This window comes from Plectrocnemia conspersa, unplaced genomic scaffold (genome assembly GCF_051122295.1).
Source record: "Plectrocnemia conspersa isolate PC_06_02 unplaced genomic scaffold, ASM5112229v1 ptg000012l, whole genome shotgun sequence".
In the NCBI taxonomy this organism is placed as follows: Eukaryota; Metazoa; Arthropoda; class Insecta; order Trichoptera; family Polycentropodidae; genus Plectrocnemia; species Plectrocnemia conspersa.
The window spans coordinates 27,133,803-27,153,980 of record NW_028277176.1 but is presented as its reverse complement, the minus strand read 5'-3'; the positions used below and the strand labels follow the sequence as shown (position 1 = coordinate 27,153,980).

Below are 20,178 nucleotides of genomic sequence, written 5' to 3'. Positions count from 1 at the left end.
GACAGATCGACTTCAGTCGTTAAATCTCGGAACAATTTACTTTAGTCAAGAGCCGCTCTCGAGGTCGGCGCGCCACATGTGTTGTTACAAACCGATCGCTCGCGCGAAAATGTTCAGAGCGAATGACAAATACCAATGCATACTATACACTGCATATTAAAATTTTATAATTTTGCATACTACTGTATGCAAAATGATGTCGCTTTATGCCCTAAATTTTCTTAATTTCTAAATGTATATTTTAGATGGTTTTGCGGGTGTGCGCCGCACACCTAGCACACCCTGAATATACGCCCCTGCGATCTTACCCGTATTAAAAAAATATTTCACTCTCATTAAAGAGCGTCATTTCTATCATATATCGTAACAGGTTAAAAATAGTTCTATTAATGTTACTCTGTGATAATATCTAAAAGACCTGCGTTCGAATCCTATACAAAACATTGTGTTTTTCAATTATCTATCGTGTCTGGAAGGTCAGAATTAGTGATTATTGTATAATAACAATTCCGATTGATCATTACAGATTAGGTTTTTTTTTATCTACATATTTCTAATATCACGGATCAATATCGTAATGATTAATTTAAATCGAGCAGATTCAGTCAGTAAACTATGGCGATGATCAGAAAATTAGCTCAAATTTTAAAATAATTTTCCGACTCATCGTGACGATACATTTTGTTTTAGTCTTTTGAGCTTTTGCAATCTAATTGCTTAAAAAATATTTTGTGTGAATAAAAGTATCAAATAAAGGTTCTTTCAAAAATAAATGTAGAAATGTGAGTATACATATGAACCAAGTTATTATTTTATAAAAAAAAATATACATGCTCTCTTTGTAAATTATTATTTATAATACAAATTACGACTAGAATAGCACATATCTTATCGATGTTCAATTTTAGATGATAATAGCAAACCCAGTCTAAAGGCGCCTGTTAGGTTAACGAGTTCATATGGTTAACGTCAAAATTCCGACCCAGCATTCCGGAACATCCCAGACCGTCATAACCATTACTTTTCGTATACGTGCCGCTGCGTGTGAAATGGTTAAATAACAAATGTGAAATTTTTATCAAAGCAAGAGAAAACTGTTTAATACCATCGGATATTATTAACCCCACTACTTATTAACTTAACGAGCGTAACGATCATGTAGCAAATTTAAAATACACGCAAAACCGCAGACGGTTAATGTCGGCACGCGGAAGGGATTAAGTCCCGATTCTAGGTTAGGTGTAAGGCACTCAAAGGAGAGTTTAGGCAAAGGGCTTACGCTGTGAACATGCTTGGATCGCGATATGTTCTTGATGAGCCTGTAGAGAGGCGATGTGGGGTGGGCCGGCGCCCCCAGCTGGCAGTACACGACAGCCGTGAAGGCATCGGGCCCTGGGGGCGGAACCCCCAGGCCCACCAGCCAGAAGGGGAACGACGATCTGGTGTCGGAGTACTGAGGCAGGGTCACCAGCGCTCCGGGCGAAGAGTTCCACACTAAGGCGTCCCTTTTTGCTCTTCCAGGTATCCTTTCGGCTATAATCTGAAACAAAAACAGTAACATATTAATATAATAGTATATAATATTTCTTCTTGCATATTAATGTTGACGCAAGAAGAAAATCTTAAAAAATGATTCACTATAATATTTTTTTTTGCCTCGAACTAGCTTTTAGAAACAACGTTTGGACTAACGTATTTTTTAATACAAAAATTTTATTGAGTTAGTTTTTTTTTGTTATGAACGTTAAAGTTTAACTATATTTTTTTAAATATAAATATTCACAATTCAGTAGTTTTCTTGTTAGTGCCAAATAATACAAAATTATATCACAGATAATGACTTTTTTATGAAACAGCTATATTAAGTGGTTTATCGTTGACTCTTATCAAAAATATCATTAGACATATATACACCAGGGGTGGGCAATTGTACCATAAGGCGGACCGGATTGATTATTTTTAAAAAGCCATAGTCAAAAAATAATCGGAGGGTGGTTGTCTGAATCAGTAACGCACTTATTTTTATTTACGAATAAGGCAAATTTAATATAGTTCATGAGTACAACTAATTGAAAAATAAGGAATTATATTAAAAATTACCATTTTATACAAACAATTGTAATGAGCGCCGCAGGAAAAAAATATATTTATGACTTCTAACGAGATTTTAATAAATAAAAATGATTTCGTTAAATATTGAGCTAGCTATATTAACTTCTTAAATGCCAGCGACTCACTGGTGCGTCATTTGTCGATTATTTTTTTTACAAATTATTTTTTTAAAACAAACTATTTTTTTTAATTATAAAAGATTATTGTTCTAGCTTCATTTATCTGTAACCAAGTAGTTTATATTTGTTATTAGAAAAAGATACTGAACCGTGAAGAGAAATAACAGGTGACTCACTAAAAAGTCGCTGGACAAACAAACAAGATTTTTGCCACAAAGCATAAAGTTACGTGCGCGAATAAATGAGTGCATGGCGCAATACAGCTGCCAGCAGTTTTTTGTATAATTCTAATGCTACTCAAAGAAAATATAATAATAAAAAGGCCGGAAAAGCGCACTCCATAATGTCTCAGATTAGTAACCCTGAGGTTGTGGGTTCGAGCTCTGGCAGCAGACTCAAATTTTTATTTATAAAAATGCGCTATTGATTATAAATAATACTACACATAATAATTTACAATATAAAATATAATATAGATGCCACCAATTCTCAGACTTTAATTGTAGGTATTTATTGTCTGATTGACTTCACCAGTTGGTACAAATTTACCCCATTGTAACGCATTTGCCTTTCGCCTCTTAGGTTAAAAAATATTAATAATAAAATGCACTGTTTTCATTTCTAAAAATAGGGGTATAAAAATATTACATTTAAAATAGGTAATGTACTTAAAAATTAAAAGAAATTGTTATGGGATAGAATATTTTTTTAACAGAAGAATGGCTGTTGATATATTTTTTGAAATAGATTGCCGTTTTTATTATTCTCAATGTATTTGCAATAAATACTTTTTATCGTTCTGATTTATGGCGAGTAATAACATAATTTACGAAAAACTTTTCTCACGGTGGTGTCTTATTTTAACAAAGCTCTTTAGTCTTAGATGTTTAACACTAAGGGGCTTTTTTTTATTAAAATATGATATATTAAACGTTTAAATTCTGCCTTTGTATATCACATGCTGAAATTGGCTTTGTCATAAGTGTTTATAATATAATTTATTCAGATTCTCAAGCCTTTAAATTTGGCTAAAAGCCTTTCTAATGCGTGCTTTTGTCTTACACTCAAAACAAAACATGTCGAAACAAGACAATTAATAAGGAGACCAAAATCGTATCACAAAACCTTTGCATCACTACAGTTGACTGGGTGGGTCTTATCTTCCATGTAATCTCCCTGCTATTTTAGCATAGATCAGTGTCAATTATGACCTTCAACTTGTCAACTTTTTCACAGACATAGCAAATATTTTTAGTTACCATTGTTGCGGTTACTAAATTCATTCTGAATTCAAATATCGTAAATGTACTTAATCAGCAAATATTAAAAAAAATAGATAAGGACTCTTTACTGTTCATTGGCTAGGTCGAAAGTTTAAAAACAGATATTATTTATCAGTTCGCAGAAAAAAATGATAGCGTCATAATAAAACGTAAAAACTTTTTCATCAAGACAATATTTAAACATAATCGATAAAAGAGAATTCGCTAAAAGTAACATCATATTCGACAAAATACAATTGCTTGTAAACAAACGCACAGATAGCATATCCATAGCATATGGATTTAATTTTAAGCATCATTACTCAATTTTTGTGGCATCGTGCACATTGTATACGTTTTATCACCCTTACCTCTTGCTTGTGTTTTCGCTATCGCCACGACGTGAAAATCGTCAAATTTCTCGTACCGTGAAAAATTGCAGTGGCGTCGTATACGGCGAATTTATGGGGTGCAGTTGTGTGACGATAATGGGAAAGTGCGCGGGCTCAACGCGCAAAACTGCAGTTTGCATCGCAGTGGGTACGATCATTAATCTTCTGCGGCGGCCGCGTATTAAAGTGCGCTTTTGTAATAGTTTGAAAAATTGCACAGGTAATGGAGAAGACCCGGGGCGTCAACGGAAAGTACGAGGGCGTGTTGCAAAATAATAGAGATCGACTGGGTCGAAGGAATTATTATTCATGTATTTAAAGCTGACGCGGATGAAGTAGTCGGTGCAGAAAATTATGGGCGATCAGATCGTATGATAATTAAATTTTATAAGCTCTGTAAATACGTTCCTGCTATGGCTATAATTGTAATATAAACTATTATAGATCAGAACGTTCCGAACCTTCCACGATTCTTGGAAATTGTTCGCATACGCTCGGCAGGTAATGAGAAGCACCTTATCTTAACGCCAAATCTAATCCGCGTGTTAGTTGTACTTATTATGATTGCCTGTGAAGCTAATTTTAGATACATATATGTATGTAAAATTAAAATAAAATAATAATAACATCCATATAACAACAAATTAATTACTTTAAAATTACAAATAAACTAAGCTATTATTTATAATTTCGATAGTTAATTGAAAAAACATAGTTTTTAAATTTAAACGCATTATATTTGATATGCAAAGTCGAATTAGAAGCTATTTTTATTTTATTTTTTACGATCATTATAATTTAAAAACATTGTTTACATAAGTAGGCGGTTAAGAGTGAAATTAATTTTATGATCGCTTTTGTAAGTATGCTATAAACATTTATAAACTATTTATTGCCCATAAAAATCGTTAACAAAATTGATTTTATTATTAGAATGACTATATCGTTGTCGAACTATTGATTTTAAAACAACGTATTTTTTTGTTGTTGCGAAACTCAGGGGTTTCTATAGAAATCAAATATAAATTATGGTGAACTTTGCGGGCAGTTGATGTTGAAGAAAATGGTGAAGAAAATAAATATGGTTAAAGTAAAATTTTAGGTCAAGTTACAGTAGTAGGTATGTTAATACTGTTGACATTGGTCATTTACTTTTCGTTTGACATAATTCGGCAAATCACATGGCATATAAACTTTGGTATTTGGATGTCATGAATAACATAAGAGCACTAATGCACACGTCTTCAAAATATTGAAATACACGCTGGTTTTTACACACAATATAAATCATGTGAAAAAACTAGTAGTCCGCACTATACGTTTGACCTTTTATGACGTCTTCAACTGATGGGTGTAATTAAATTCATGCTTGTTAAATTCCATGAATCTTGAACACAAATTAAATAGCTTAGCAAAATTTGGAGTGAACATTTGTAAGCGATTTATAAACCATAAGAGTGGTAGCAACCAAAACAAGCTATTAAAGCTTTTTTAAATTGTAATGTTGCTATTGTTTTATGCTTGGTACCGATAATGGTAATACCGGTATTGGGACAAAAAAACTTCGGTATTACCGGTTGTACCGAAAATATTTTTTTATTATTTTATTGAGATCTTATTTGTTGAAAAAGATAACTCCGTGGCTTAAAACTACAAAAACGATGATACCCATATTGTTTGAAAGTAAAAGCGTAGAATAAAATGATGCTCATTGTTGAGAATTTACCAAAGTAGTTTTATCGGGGTAGGATATTTAAGTATTATAATATTATCTCTTTTAGTCCAAGATGCATAAAACTCACGGTCCGATATTTAAATTTTTTAAAATTTAATTTAGCTAGTTTTTGTATTTTGTATATGCGCGACGTGTCAAAATAAAAAGAGTACATTTGCTCTATCTCGTATATAAGTAGTTCCCAATAATTTTGTTATGTAACCGAGAAATGACTGCGCCCTATTTTTATGATAAGGAAGGCTGACGAAGTGAAAAAATCAGGTATTGTAAACACGAAATTCTTTCTCCTATTTGTATATTTTTACGTTCATTCAGACATATTTTTACCTAAATAGTCCACGGAATATGTTTCACTCGACATTTGTATTAAATGTTAGCAATTAGTAAGTCTCAGTAATTTTAATTAAATAAAAAACGAAACTAGGCTCCCCGAGCCCCTGCGCTACAACGCCTACGACTATAACAATAAACACATATGTATTTTTAAGAACTTTAAATTGCGTTTTATTGGGCGCCACATACAAATACTCCAGAAATAATTTTTGTGAATGTGCTATTTTAATATTTTTTATTTATGATGCGTACTTTGCAACTCAATCTGTTAAATGACTTCCCACGGCGGTGTCTTATTTAAACAAGGAAACCCATTTTTTAGATGGTTAGAACGCTTTATTACAAACCGAACTGGAATTTTTATATGATTTAATAGCATAAATTAATTCCTTCAATTGTGAATAGAATAGTGGTTCAATTGATGAACCCGATTAAAGATTTTCGGAGTAAGTATTTAGTCTCTAAACGATATATAAGTACATAAACAATACTCTTAAAAATAAGATGACCGGACGCCCTCCTTAGAGAAGGATTTTTCGAAAATTCCCAAGATGATCTTTGAACAAAAAAAATACAAAATTACCTTTTAGCTCCCGGAACAATTTGTCCTCGAATAAAAATGTCCGTGATGACCTTTTAAAATCTAGTCACCTTATTAAAGAGGATCAAACAGTCACGTTCGGAAAAGTGCATAGTTGAAAAATATATTATTCTTTTTTTACCATGAATATGTTTGAAACTTTCTAAAACGTTAAACTGTAAAAAATCATAGTATTGTTAAATACGTCATATACAGTCACAAGATTTATAATTTGTATGCCCTTTTAATTTCTTATTTAAAAAAATATAACGAGATCTTTAGCAACTGTTTTCAACCTTATATTAGGACCATTACAATAACTTTATTTAATACGTCTTAAAATTTATTCTAGACATTTTTATTAAGTATAGAATACGAAAATCCTCAACCTTTGCCATATATATGTCACAATAGCACTTAGTGTCTATTCTACTCTTAATTGTTCAATGGCAATTCACATAAATTCAGACTTGTTCGTAAATAACGTCTTTATCTCACTGTTCGTATATTTTCAGTACTCGCCATCCCAACAATTAGAGTTTTATATGTATGCAAATACAAATAAATTTGAATGAGTCGTGAGTGCACGCCATAATAAATTGGATAGGATACGACTCTTTCACATGTAAATTTGTAATTCGCATTGTGATGGAGTGCACTTTTTTTGTGTTATTTCATTGCGACGACTGCATAATTCCACTGCCACCGGTAATTGCCCGTCCGCTTTTACCGATTATTGTATGTGGTAACTACATACACAAATTATATCTCACCCATTCCGCATAAGCGATAGCTATAAATATTTTTTAACGTCCGGTTCACCCAATACCGGAAACAGCGTTTAAAAGCTTGTATCCATTTTTATTTATTTTTTGCAGCATTCTTTTAGTGTGGTTAAAACTGTTAAAAGTCACAAACGAATGAAGTATTGAAGTTTCATTAAAAAAAATGTATTTTTTTGCTTTTTAACTACAATTAAAATATCAGTACTTTACTGGTACACAGGCAATAAGATCCTATGAATGTTTAATTCATGTTCCCAGAATCGATTTTTATGCTGCATTATATTGCTTAGCTTACAATGGCAAACTTATTTACTTTTTTTTATCTCAATGCTGTGGTGTTCGTATTCTGAAGTATCATTTTTATGTCTTATGGCATTTTGCAAAAGACGAGAAAGATTTTGCGTAAATTGAGTATTTACGACCGAAAAGTTTTCACTGATATTGTATTGGTGAGTGCCCACACAAACTTTTATAATTATCAGTAGCGTAATTTTAATAATATGACAATTTAAAATAGCGATTATTTGGCACATTTTTCGATCGCGCGCAAAAATGCCAGCTGTACGTGACAGAAGCCGCCGTCCGGACAGCATATGAAATTTGTGGCAGTGTGGCCGCTACTCGGAATTCGGCGATCTTGGCCGACTTCAGTTGAACTTCGGTTCGGACAACTTCCAGAGAGTGTAGTGCATGCATTAGACATAGAAAAATTATATCCCCCGGGTGAGTCTTTATAATCGGAATGATGATAATGAATACGTGTAACAATTATTGTATTGCTTGCAGTGTGTCTAGAAGGTTATAAATAAAATTATTTACCAATCGGTTTGCTAGATTTGTTTATGATAATGGCTTTTGTAAATCTGCATGAATATTGTAGGTTTATTGGCAAGTGTTTTAGTGTTTCGAATATATCAATTTCTATCGTACTTTTGTTTGATAGATCAACTTGTTCAATTGTCGCTTTCTACTAGGCAATTATGAAAGATCCTATACTATACAATACTTTGATTGGCATTATTATATTTATTACTTATTAAAAAATAAAAATAAATCCTTTAAAATATGAATCTATATAAATTAAAATAATAAAGTTATATATTTGTAATTAACGTCTCCATTATTTCTAATGGTCTTTCTTAGCGTATTCAGCGATGATGTAAAGGGACGAAACGTGACGATGCCGGATAAGATGGGTCGGACTTTAATTACCACCATTTTACATTTACTCGAGTGCAATGTGTATAATTTTTTTGGAAAGACTCATAATTAAAAAAAGGGGCAAACGCCCGCTTTCTGCTAAATTGTTTTGTTCCGACAAACTTTGTTCATTTTTTCTCCGCTATCGCGTCTAATTACGAAGATTGCGCAGAATTATGACGCTGTCCCTCGAGTCGTACACCAATTAACCCGAGACGAACTGCGAAAGTCGTTTTGTAATTATTTTATTTTTTATACTCGCAATGAAAAATTAATCTTCGGACGTCATAAAGCGCGAACAAGACGATAATGTTGTGTAGTAGAAGAGAGGCATATATATACTATTCTTACTAGCACAATACTTTGTTAGGCGCATTATAAAATGGATCGCCATTGTGTGAAGAGATTTATGTGCTCGTTAATGGCTAACGTGAGATGCAATCTCCCGACTGTAAAACCTTGTGCTGCTATGTAATACAAAATCGCTTCAATTTCGCATAACGTATATGCCGCATCGAATCTGCAGAGATATGTATATTTTTTAACGTTTCACTGCGCGAAAGCTACACGTACAGCGTGGTGGAACGTTCGGATTTAATTGAGCTACAAATCAAACTGTGGAGTACCTTTGCGACACATGGGTTAAAATAAAAGATTTTATAGTTTACTCGGAATCCACATTATTAAGTTATAAAATAAGTTAAGGGTTGGAACGTTTTCCAGAAAAAACTTAAGCAAACAATATTTATGCTAAATAGAGAGTACGCTCGGGATAAGAATTCCGGTTTGTTATTGTGTGCGTGAACTGTGTGGCTCAAAACAATTTCGCTCAGAATATTTAATTATTTTATTTTAAAAGAAAATATATGTTTATTTAACATACATACATTTGAGCTAAGTTGAAAATTTCAACGGACAATTAAAAATATATTATATAATCGAAGAAACCAGACATTGATGTCATTAATTAAATATTTGCGAAATTCAAAATCTTTCACTAGTCTAAAACATAATGAAGTCTTTAGCTATTCTTCAAAAGCAAAAAAATATAAAATGGGGAAAGAAATTACTAGCAGATTGTTTAATGGCTCGACGACTCTATTAAATCATTAGAATCCATTGAATAAATTAAAAAATTATCATTGGCGCAACGATAAGAATAATAATTTTTTTAAGCCTTACAGAGAATTGTGTAAAAAAACCAACAACGTACGGATTAATGGAAAAAAGAATTTAAATATTTTAATCCACGGGTAAGAGAACGAATAACTTACAGTGTATATTTGAAGCCTTGATATCAATTAACCCAGATATGCCCAAGAAATGTTGTTCTCTTAAAATTTCATTTATTATATAAATAAAAAACAGTGGCACGAGTTTAGTGACCTACCCATGGGACAGAGGGCATATCTGGGTTAAACCAATATCAACACAAAATTATTTAAAATAAATCACTAGAGAAGATCGAACTTCTGTACCACACTGCACTATAATGACGAATACCAGCGTTGACGAATCAGCGACTGTCCTTAAAAGAGAAAGCGAGACAACGAAGTACACGCTACATCGCTTCTTCCTCTCATATACATGTACACGCACACAATAACAAACCGGCATCCTTATCCCGAGCGTACTCTACTCTACAAGACTAGTGAATGGAAGCGATTTCTACTAAATTGTCAACACAGTCTATCTTTTTTATGTGTATTGTTTTATTTCTAATATACATTTATTATGATTTAATATTTAATATTTCTTTGTAATAAAATATAAAAATGAATTCTCACTCTCTTCTCTAAAAAATGTTTTTTTCACTTAGATAGATATTGCTAGTATATCACAATATGTTTTACATATCGAAAAACGTTAGTCACTAGTGACATACTGGCGTATAGATCGAATCAACAGGTGAGTCACTGACGTTTAAGTAGTTGAGGTAAGTGGATATCTCTGTTGGGACCAGACTGACGCTCAAGTCGGCGAAATATCATATAGGTAATAAACCATTCATCCACGCGCGCATCGACTAATTAGACGTAACAAGGAAAGAGTCTCAAGGGAACATGGCAATTATAAATACTGTTTTTCTGAGGAAAATTAAATTAAAAAGCTAGCCATTGGCGTAACATGAACTGAACCGAGATTCTCGCAGCAAAAATATAACCCCTTTATAAAGAAGTCGCAAATGTGCTTCTATAAAAGTTGGGATGTACAATATTTTACCGATATAAATATGCGCAACGAAATTGGCGTAAAATCAATCATTAAAATATGGAATTTATACAGAATGTTAAAAGCACTCATTTATTCTTTGACTTACGAATTGTGAGGATTCGTAAACGATTCGTAAAAGACAAAGACCTATTAACATGTCGGTCGAAAGATTGACCTTTTCATAGACCAACATCAGAATTTGACCACAACAGGTCTTGACCGCTTAGACAACAACGTAGTTCACATGACATCTGCCGCTCATCGACCTCAGAGTGATCTCTGAGCTAAGAGAGTAATGATAGTATCATTACGATCATAATAATACGTCAACAGCAACGAACGACCCTGGCTTTGGTATTAATAAAACTTCTGACCCGACCAATATTTAAAAATCTATACGACTATGCATTTTTTTCTTTATTTTACAAGTAATAAAAATGTATTTTATTAATAATATTTTAGTAATTATTTTCTATTTGAAATTAAATCAATCCCATTGATATCTGAAATCGCCTGTAATGGAAAATATTTAAGTGAACATTTAAAATTTAAAAACAACGGGAAAAAATTAAATTAAAAATAATACTTTTAAATTCTGTAGAGTAACCTTTTGTCATTGAAACAGCCTTACAAATATTCGGCATTAAATGCTGACATTTTACTGCCGGAATAAGCTCCCACTTATTTTTTACAAGTAAATTTGACAGATATTTCAAGTACTGCCATAACATACATCTGGACTACACGATTGCCACTCCAAAACATTCATAATATTCGAACCACTTTTTTGTGCTTCAAATTAATGTTTATGCAAGAAGCAAGCCACAAATAAAATAATTTTATTGATGTAACTCTGTGTTGCGCGAAAATCACGCGGTAAAAAATGACCCGTCCATTGAGTGTAAAATTAATTCTATTTCAGATTTCTAAATAATATTGGCAAGTGACATAAACGAACGCGCACTTGTATTATTTAAATATTCTCCACTCTATAGTTGCATATATTTTATTTTATTAAAATATGACTATTCATATGACTGCCACTGTATATATGTACAATACCATCACGCTTCCATTTATATTACAGAGTATATACTTAAGTTATTATATGAAGTATTTACATCCAAAAGTAGATATATATAGCATATACAACCCTAGCGTTTTCCATTCGGCAAGTTTAGACCGACGTTTATTGAAGTTTAATCAGTATTACCTGTAGTACAAGGGAAACATTAGGCGTGTTTTAGTCCGGCAGGCGAAGTCGGGGACAATGTCGACGGTCCAATAGCACTCCGGAAACTCCACGGTTTAATCAACAAGTAGTCGAAACCAGGCCCTATTTGCGGTAATGGCGTTTGTTCACAACAAGTTTCCTTTGACGGCGCACTGACGTGATTGGCGACACGCCCGTTTGACACAAGACGCAAAAGTTGCAAAGAAGACAGATGGGTAAACATATAAGATGGCAACTCTGTAATGCGTACTGCGCAACAATATAGTGCTCCGTGCACTCTGGCGTTGCTAATTTCCGTTTATGGTGGCAAATATGATTGCTGTGTAGTGAGTAGTGCCTGTCTCGTACCTATAATACAATGATGTTGTTGCCCGGGGCGAACCGTAAAACTCGATATGTGCGCTACGTTGGAGTTGCGCCCTATTTTGTTAGTTACGCCGAACGAGTCGGTCTCTTGCGGGGATTTTGTGTTGTCGAGAGGCGAGATTTAGAACCTCAAACATATTTTATAACATTTTTATAAAAAAAATCCTTTATGTATTGATACTTTAAATTTATTTTACTAAAAAGAATTACAGTAATACACACATGCAAACGTCAGTTCAAACAAGCATTCATATTCATACATACACACCTAAGAGTTTTTAGTAAACATAAAAGACAGTATGCCACATAAGTTGTCCCAGCTCCTCGTAACTATCGCCGAAAACCTGTATGTGGCAAGCTCTTTCAGAAGCTGGATGGCCCATGCAAGGAGAGTAATTTCGAGTCTTGGTGTCTTAGCCACAACAGTCGGGTGAAACACGCAAATGCGACTTTCTAGACGGCAACACGTCTTAATAACTTGATTAAATACACGTTTCGTCCAAAATACAATGAATTGTATTTCAACGCTCATGCTGAAAAGGCACTAGGAAACAAGTTCAGATAAGATCTGTATATTATGTACAGTATAACCTTGAATAACACTACCCCTATTAGCACTATCGACCGAAAAATTGCAATCATATCCCTAACAACGCGTTCCTTTTATTTTAAATATTGATCGATATATATTCAAACTGAATTTTGGTCAATAGAAGAGCGCAAAAACAATTATCACTTCTCAGAAGGTAAAAATGCACGTCAAAAGCAATAAAACAGTGGGAACGCTCGGTAACGAGCGTTCCCACTGCGACGGTGACGGCACGATTTTATTTCTTTTGACGTGGATTTTTACCTTCTGAGAAGTGATAATTGTTTTTTGCGCTCTTCTATTGAGCGAAATTCGGTTCTTATTTAATTCTTAGAAATCGTAATCTGCTATTGTTCCCGTCGTAGTGTGAATGATGAAGCGTTTTCACCACGACGACAACGGTACGATTTTATTACTGTTGATAAGTTTGATTTGGAATATTTAAAAAAAAATGTTTTTTTTTTAACCGTGTAAATCGAGGGAAAGTAGCCTTACCAATAGTGTAGTTCTAAATATTATTTAGACATTTTATATTGCTTATAGAATGTCTAAATAATATTAAATAAAAATTAAATAATTGTAAACCAATTAAAATTAATTATAGACAACTACAAAATATAATAAAATTTATCAATTTTAAATTATTAGAAAATATTTTAATTAAAATATTTAATGCTTTGGTTTTTATAATCAATAAACAGCAAACTGTTCTCATTTAATTTTTTCGAAAAAATAATTATAATGTCTATACCAGTAATACCGGTATTGAAAATTCCGGTATAACTGCAATCCCTAATCAGAATCAGTAGCATATAATCTGCCTTTTATCTAATTTTGTGACTAAAAATGTTGATATAAGCAAACAGGTAGATGTGATCTACACTAATTTTGAAAAAGATTTTGTTATCAAAAACCTTTTCATGCCTTAGTTCTTAGAAAAAAATTAATAAATTTGGGGTTTTCTATAAAAATTATGCTTTTCAAATCATCTGAATACATCAGGAATTCCTCAATGTACTAATATTGGTTCATTATTAATTGTTCTGTTTAATAATGCTATTATTAGTTATTCGTTATTATAGATTAATACTTTTCGATGACGACCTTAAAGTATTCCTAGAAATAGATTATATTTGATTGTGAAGAACTTCAATTTGATCATATAGTAATAGATTTTTGCATCAAAAAAGTCATTCCATGACCTATTCTAGAACAATGTGCTTCATCACACAGAAGTGGTAACCGATTTGGTTGTCCTAATTCAAGAGCACTACACATTCTATTAGTACATAGCAAACATGTGCAATAAAGCTTCAAAGGTTTTGGTATTTATATTGCAATATGCGCATTAATTGAGGAGCTCGAGGACACTGTGTGCCTTGTATAATCGCCTAGTGCTTTTAAGCAAGCTTTTCTAGTCTGGTTGGAAAGTAATGCAATCGATACATTTTAAATAGGAAAGGTTTCTTAGATACCTGTTGCGAAAAGTTGCTGGTGAAAATATAAACAATCAAGATATTTTAGAAGAATTATGGTTTAAAAAAAATATTTATTTATATTTTTTCTGTGCAGGATGCATTGGCGTAAAGCTGCACGTTTATATAAATAAATAAATAAATAAATATCATAATTTATTATTTACAAGAAAGATAAAAAATTTAAAAAAATGTTATACTACTATTTAATATTAATTAAGTTCAAGTGAAATTATAAATTATATTTGGGAAATTTGTTATATTTTTATTTATTCTTAGAATAAGGCATGATTTTTTACAATATTCTGGAAATAACCTATGTAATATAACATAAATATTAAAATGTTAAAAAATCTTTGACGCATAAACAATTATTAACATTAACTCAAAACTGCTTTTAATAAAAATAAAAATTAATTTATAAAATATTTATCAGTGCATTTATAGTATTAACATAAATTTTCGTGGTTCATTATAAAGGGCAAACTTCACAAAAGTTTTATCTATCGTTGGCGTTTTACCTTTTTAGTTCGCATATTGGTTTTTAATTTAAAATTTGTTATTCCACACTGGCGCGGCGCTCGTACAGATTTTCCATTTAGGAGCAAAATCAATATAAACAACCGGAACCGTTCTTTTTCCTACCGAATTTTCGTATGGAAATTCTCCCTTCGGCACCGTTTTTTCACCCAGCCCGGCCCTGTTGTGATATTATTTCCATAGAATATTGTTTTTCCTTCGAGCCGCGCTTTGTTTGTATTGTTGCTTCCGATAAAAGGTCGTTGCGGCTATAGACTCCATAGCCCGATGTGTTTTCGCAACGATTCTAGCCGAGGATTCATTTGCCTCGGGAAAGGCTTCTTAAACGTCGACCGAAAAAGCCTTATTTTATTTTTATTTTCCCGTCCTATTCTCCCTTTCTTCCTCTTATCCGATCGCTAATTTACGTCGGCAGGAATCTATTCTCGGCGCCCTGAATTATTTAACGAAGAGGGAAAAATTGCGATCGACTTTATTTTCTTTTGTCGTGTGTCGTCGTCGTCGTGGACCTTTCCCTTTTAATAATCAGTTTATGGTTCCCGCGAGATGCGAAACGACGTTTCTTTTGTAATTTGATAATACAGACTGACGGCCGTTGAGTGCGTTCAGCTGTATTTGGACTCGAATTACATCGGTAGTTAATAGTGAACGTATATGTACACAGATTACATCGGTACAATTCCTTCATATTTAAATATTTAAATTAAATCTGACATAGCAACCGATATTAAAAAAATATGCAGTAATATAAAAGAATATAATTTACTTTGAGCTTAAATTTAGTTTATTTTGTTTGAAAATTATACGCGCTAAACAATACGTTATACGCACAATACTATTGTTATCGATCACCAATCTGAACGGTTTATATTTTAATGCGTGCACACATTTTGAGGGTGTGTTTAAGAGGCGATGCAATTGGCCCGCAAACATCCTTATCTGAGATTCGCTAAAGCTATCTTAAACCAGCAATATAAAATAAAGGGAAGATGCGGCAGAGACGCACCAAAAAAAAAAGCCACAGAGACACGAGACATATGGACACTAGAAACATCAGCACAATAATACAATTTGACACTCCATAAAAGACTCTCTGACTTTTAAGACCTAACATTTAAATTCCACCATCTGATAGCGGAATCTATATTTCACTATATATACAGTAATTTATATATGTTTATAAACTAAACTGTTACCAACTTTTTAGGCGGCTATTTTGTTTGCAACGTCACACTCCTTAAGACTCAGAAGCTAAATTTTACTTATATTTGTTTAATATGATATTTATTCACGAGATCTAATAAAATCTAATCTGTGATAATCGGAATTATATTTATATAATAATAGCGAATTATGATCTTCCTAACGCAATAAAAAAATTAAATATTGGATTCAAACCCGAGACTTTTATGTATTAGTCATAGAATGCTATAATATTATAATTAAGAACTTAGGCAATGTACTGAATTTAAAAAGAGCATTTACTAATTTATTATAGAAAAAATGCGGTGAGATGTGTTTTTAATGTATAATTTTGACTAAAAATAATACGAATCAAAATGTTTTATTTTCTTAAAAGAGAATTAAAATTGACTTCAACAACAAAAATAATTAATATTTATTATCTTCATTGTGTTACCCATAGGCAGTAAAATAAAAAGTAAGAAGCTTAATGCTTTATTTTTATATTTATTATCATAAAAAAATATTTTTATGAAAATAAACTTTATACAATATAATATTTTATTTTCGTTTATATTTACTTGAACATAAAATAATAAGTACGCATTTTAAAATTGCAACGTTATTTATATTAGTTATTAATAATAATATTGTCAGAACTACTCATAAATGTCACGTTTTAATTATTTTTTATAAATGACTTCGCTTTAGCTGAGTTGGATCAAGGAATATTTAGAACAATAAAACACTAATGATTAAATATCAAATAACGCTAAAACACGATTTAATATGCATGACACTAATACGCGAATGCCACTATATGTAACCTATGACGCGTATTCCTAAAACACCATCTATGAGCAAGCAGGTAGAAAAACTACAAATTACATTCTGTTGAACAAAATCACCTGCTCTACAGTTAAAATAGTCCAGATTTGCTCTAAATAATTTAGCCAATATTCATGATAAAATAGGGGCATTAGTCTCCCCCCTATTTTCTTTGACTAGCACATTGATTCGGAATTGGTATATATTAGAGTTCAACACGTGCTCACAGTTCCATTCGATCTTTGAGACGACTTGAAAACTATTACGGATTGCGCATATTCAGTCAATTTTTTTAAATAATTAATAAATCTTTAATGTATAAACCAAAAACAACGCGTGGGTCAAAATTACAAGTAAGTTTGTATCTAATATCTGATGTTTGTTAAAGCTTCAGAAAACATTCAATAAATACATAATTGACTATAAAAATATATAGAAAAATCGAGTGCAACTTTGTCGCGCAATTTTTTCTAAGGAAAATGTTAGGATACGATTATCAATGCAACATGAAAATTTAAGATATTCGACTCATATTTTTCTTTTAAAATAATTCCGGAAGTTAATTTACTACACAGCAAAAAATATTTTTATATTTTATTACATTCTTGAAAGAATATTTTTTCACATTTTTTAAAATATAATATAAATTATATAACTTTTCATAACATTTATAAAAATTGATAAAAAATTATCTGAACTGTTAAAATCTAACGATGATCGTCTTTATTTTTAAGTACAAAATAAGTAAATATTTAAGTACAATGGGTGCAATAATCATTATGTATGCTATGTATGTATGTCTAATAGATCTCATGGGAAATCTTGTTTATATCAAGTTGAAAGCTAAGGGGTCATTATGGATGAGGTTCCAAACCTAAGTGTTACGGAAATTGTCTGGGTAATAAACTCCTTTTCAGTATTTGGTCCTCTGATAAATTCAATGATTCGGTTGGGAGCATTATCTAATATATATATATATGTATATTATAAAACTTGTTGATGATGCAGTTGGTTCATCCCATATGAATTTCATCATGTTAATTGTGGAAACTTTGATTTAAAACATACATGTTTCATTTATAATATGAAACAGAAACTATCAGTTTAGTTTATGGTAGTGCTTTTTGCAAATCAAATGTAAAATCAAAATAGTTTCCTGGTTTTTGAGGCTAGTACTTAACTTCTTGTAAGGCTTTTCTAGCTAGTTCGGCATCTTTTAAATGAAGTACATGCTGTTTAATCAGATTTGTTTTTTCTTCAATATTACGTAACGTTTTAATTTGCATATTGAGCGAATCGCATTTTTGGCACGTTTCTTTACGTGGATGATGAAAGCGCAAATTAAATTCTTTGTCCAAAATATTCCCATAAATTTTCTCTTTATATTTATCAATGTATGAATTGTACATTTGTATTATATGTATTCAATTCAAAGTTTAAATACTTTCTATTTGGTTTATGAATCGTTGTGTAATGACTTTCTGATTGAAGAAAATTCTCAATGTGTTCCTTCACGCGTTTTACTTCTTCCTCATTGTTTTTCCCGGAGGACGAAAATCTGTTCTAAAATGTTGTTGCACTAAGAGCACGGTCTACTCTTCCTTTAGATATATTAAATGTGTCTAAAAAAAAGAATTTGCTTCTTTCGTATCTAAATAATATTTAAAACTGAAAGTCCTTTACGTTCCCCTGTAATTTCTCGGTCGCATTCTTCTCTTAGTACACTTTTGTGTAAAACCAATAGTCTATAAGACACCAAAATTTTTATTTCCTCGTAACTATGGAAACTTTTTTAATTAAAAAAATTAAAAAGCACGCTTTTTAATTTTTATTAAAATTATTTAATTTTTACTTGCCTCACTTTCAAAATAATAATAAAAAACAAACCAAAAAATCATTGACCAAAATAAATTACTAGTAAAATATTTACACTGTTAATTATAGATAGAATTGATTGAAAACATGATTTTTAAAATAATTTCTAATGAGAATTAGTTTTTTTTTTTAACAAAATGGACTTGTCCCACTTTCAAAATCAACAGCTCATATATTGTAATATTGGCAACGTCACAAATAAGCGCGGACAAATGAGCGTGTGTCAAAAGAGCGCTGAATTATAAGCGCTGCGTCATAAAAGCGCTTACCAAAGTAGCGCTGTAACAAAATAGCGTGCGTCAAATGCGCAGACAGTCATATGAGCGTTTGACAAAAGAAAGCACGTCATAAGAGCACAAAAATACTTGAAGAAAATTAAATATGTATTTTAGGAATGATGTATACAAAATATAGGTAAATTGTGAAAAATTTACAAAGAATAAAAATTCACGAAACAAAGGCGGTAAAATTAATATTTTATGTGCCAGAGCGTATTAACGATTAAAATGATATGTCAATAAAAACATTATTATTTATGACTTATTACGTACATACGAAAGTATGGCTCCCCATTCCCATGCGTACGATATACTTATATATTTTGTACTCAAATAAAACGCTGATTTTAAATTTATCATTACATTTGTTCTGTAATGTTTCATTAAATTGACAAATAATTATCGACTCAACTTTCAATGAATGCGTATAATAGGTCAGGTATACGGCCCCTCCCTGGTTTGATATCATTCCTACTACTATTACTATCACAGTAATAATAACACAGTTAATATCAAATTCATCGTCACTTTCTTAAACATCCATTATTATATCGTCATTCGTAATTATATGAATAATTTCTAAAAATAAATAAATATAAGTATTTATAAATAATTAAAACACAGATTACTAAATCTGTTTTACGCGACTTGGTAATTTACTAGCTCGAAAAGACTAATATTATTATTTGAATTGCCGCTAAAAATTTCGATACCCAGATCAATAGTTGTCAATCACTGATTTGCTTAGTGCGAGCGAAATAGCGAGCTCTGCTTGCTTCTCGCTCTGTTTTTCTAATCCTTTTATTTGATAACAGACACACAATATTAAGTAACAATTATGCACAATTAGAGCATATAATCCCGTTTCATCCCATATCATAAAAATATAGATACCCTTTGAAGGAAAAAATCAGTTTAAGACCAATAATTATCAAGTATCGCGTTATGCGCGGTCTTAAAACCGCTCGATACGGCCATGTTCCGATGAAAATTTTTACAATAAACTTACACTCGTAAATTCAAGATTATTGAGTTATTTGCATAAGTTGAAAATTCAATCTTACTAAAATGTGTTTACC

At 31.7% G+C, this 20,178-nt stretch overlaps 1 protein-coding gene across 1 annotated transcript in view; it reads right to left on the bottom strand.

The window, feature by feature from the left end:
- The window catches only part of ttv (exostosin glycosyltransferase 1 ttv), a 264,636-nt gene that overhangs the window by 38,111 nt on the left and 206,347 nt on the right, over positions 1–20,178 (bottom strand). Inside the window, exon 4 of the mRNA XM_088199171.1 lies at positions 1,280–1,540. Coding sequence (XP_088055297.1) covers positions 1,280–1,540 — 261 coding nt within the window. The remainder of the gene's footprint in view (positions 1–1,279; positions 1,541–20,178) is intronic.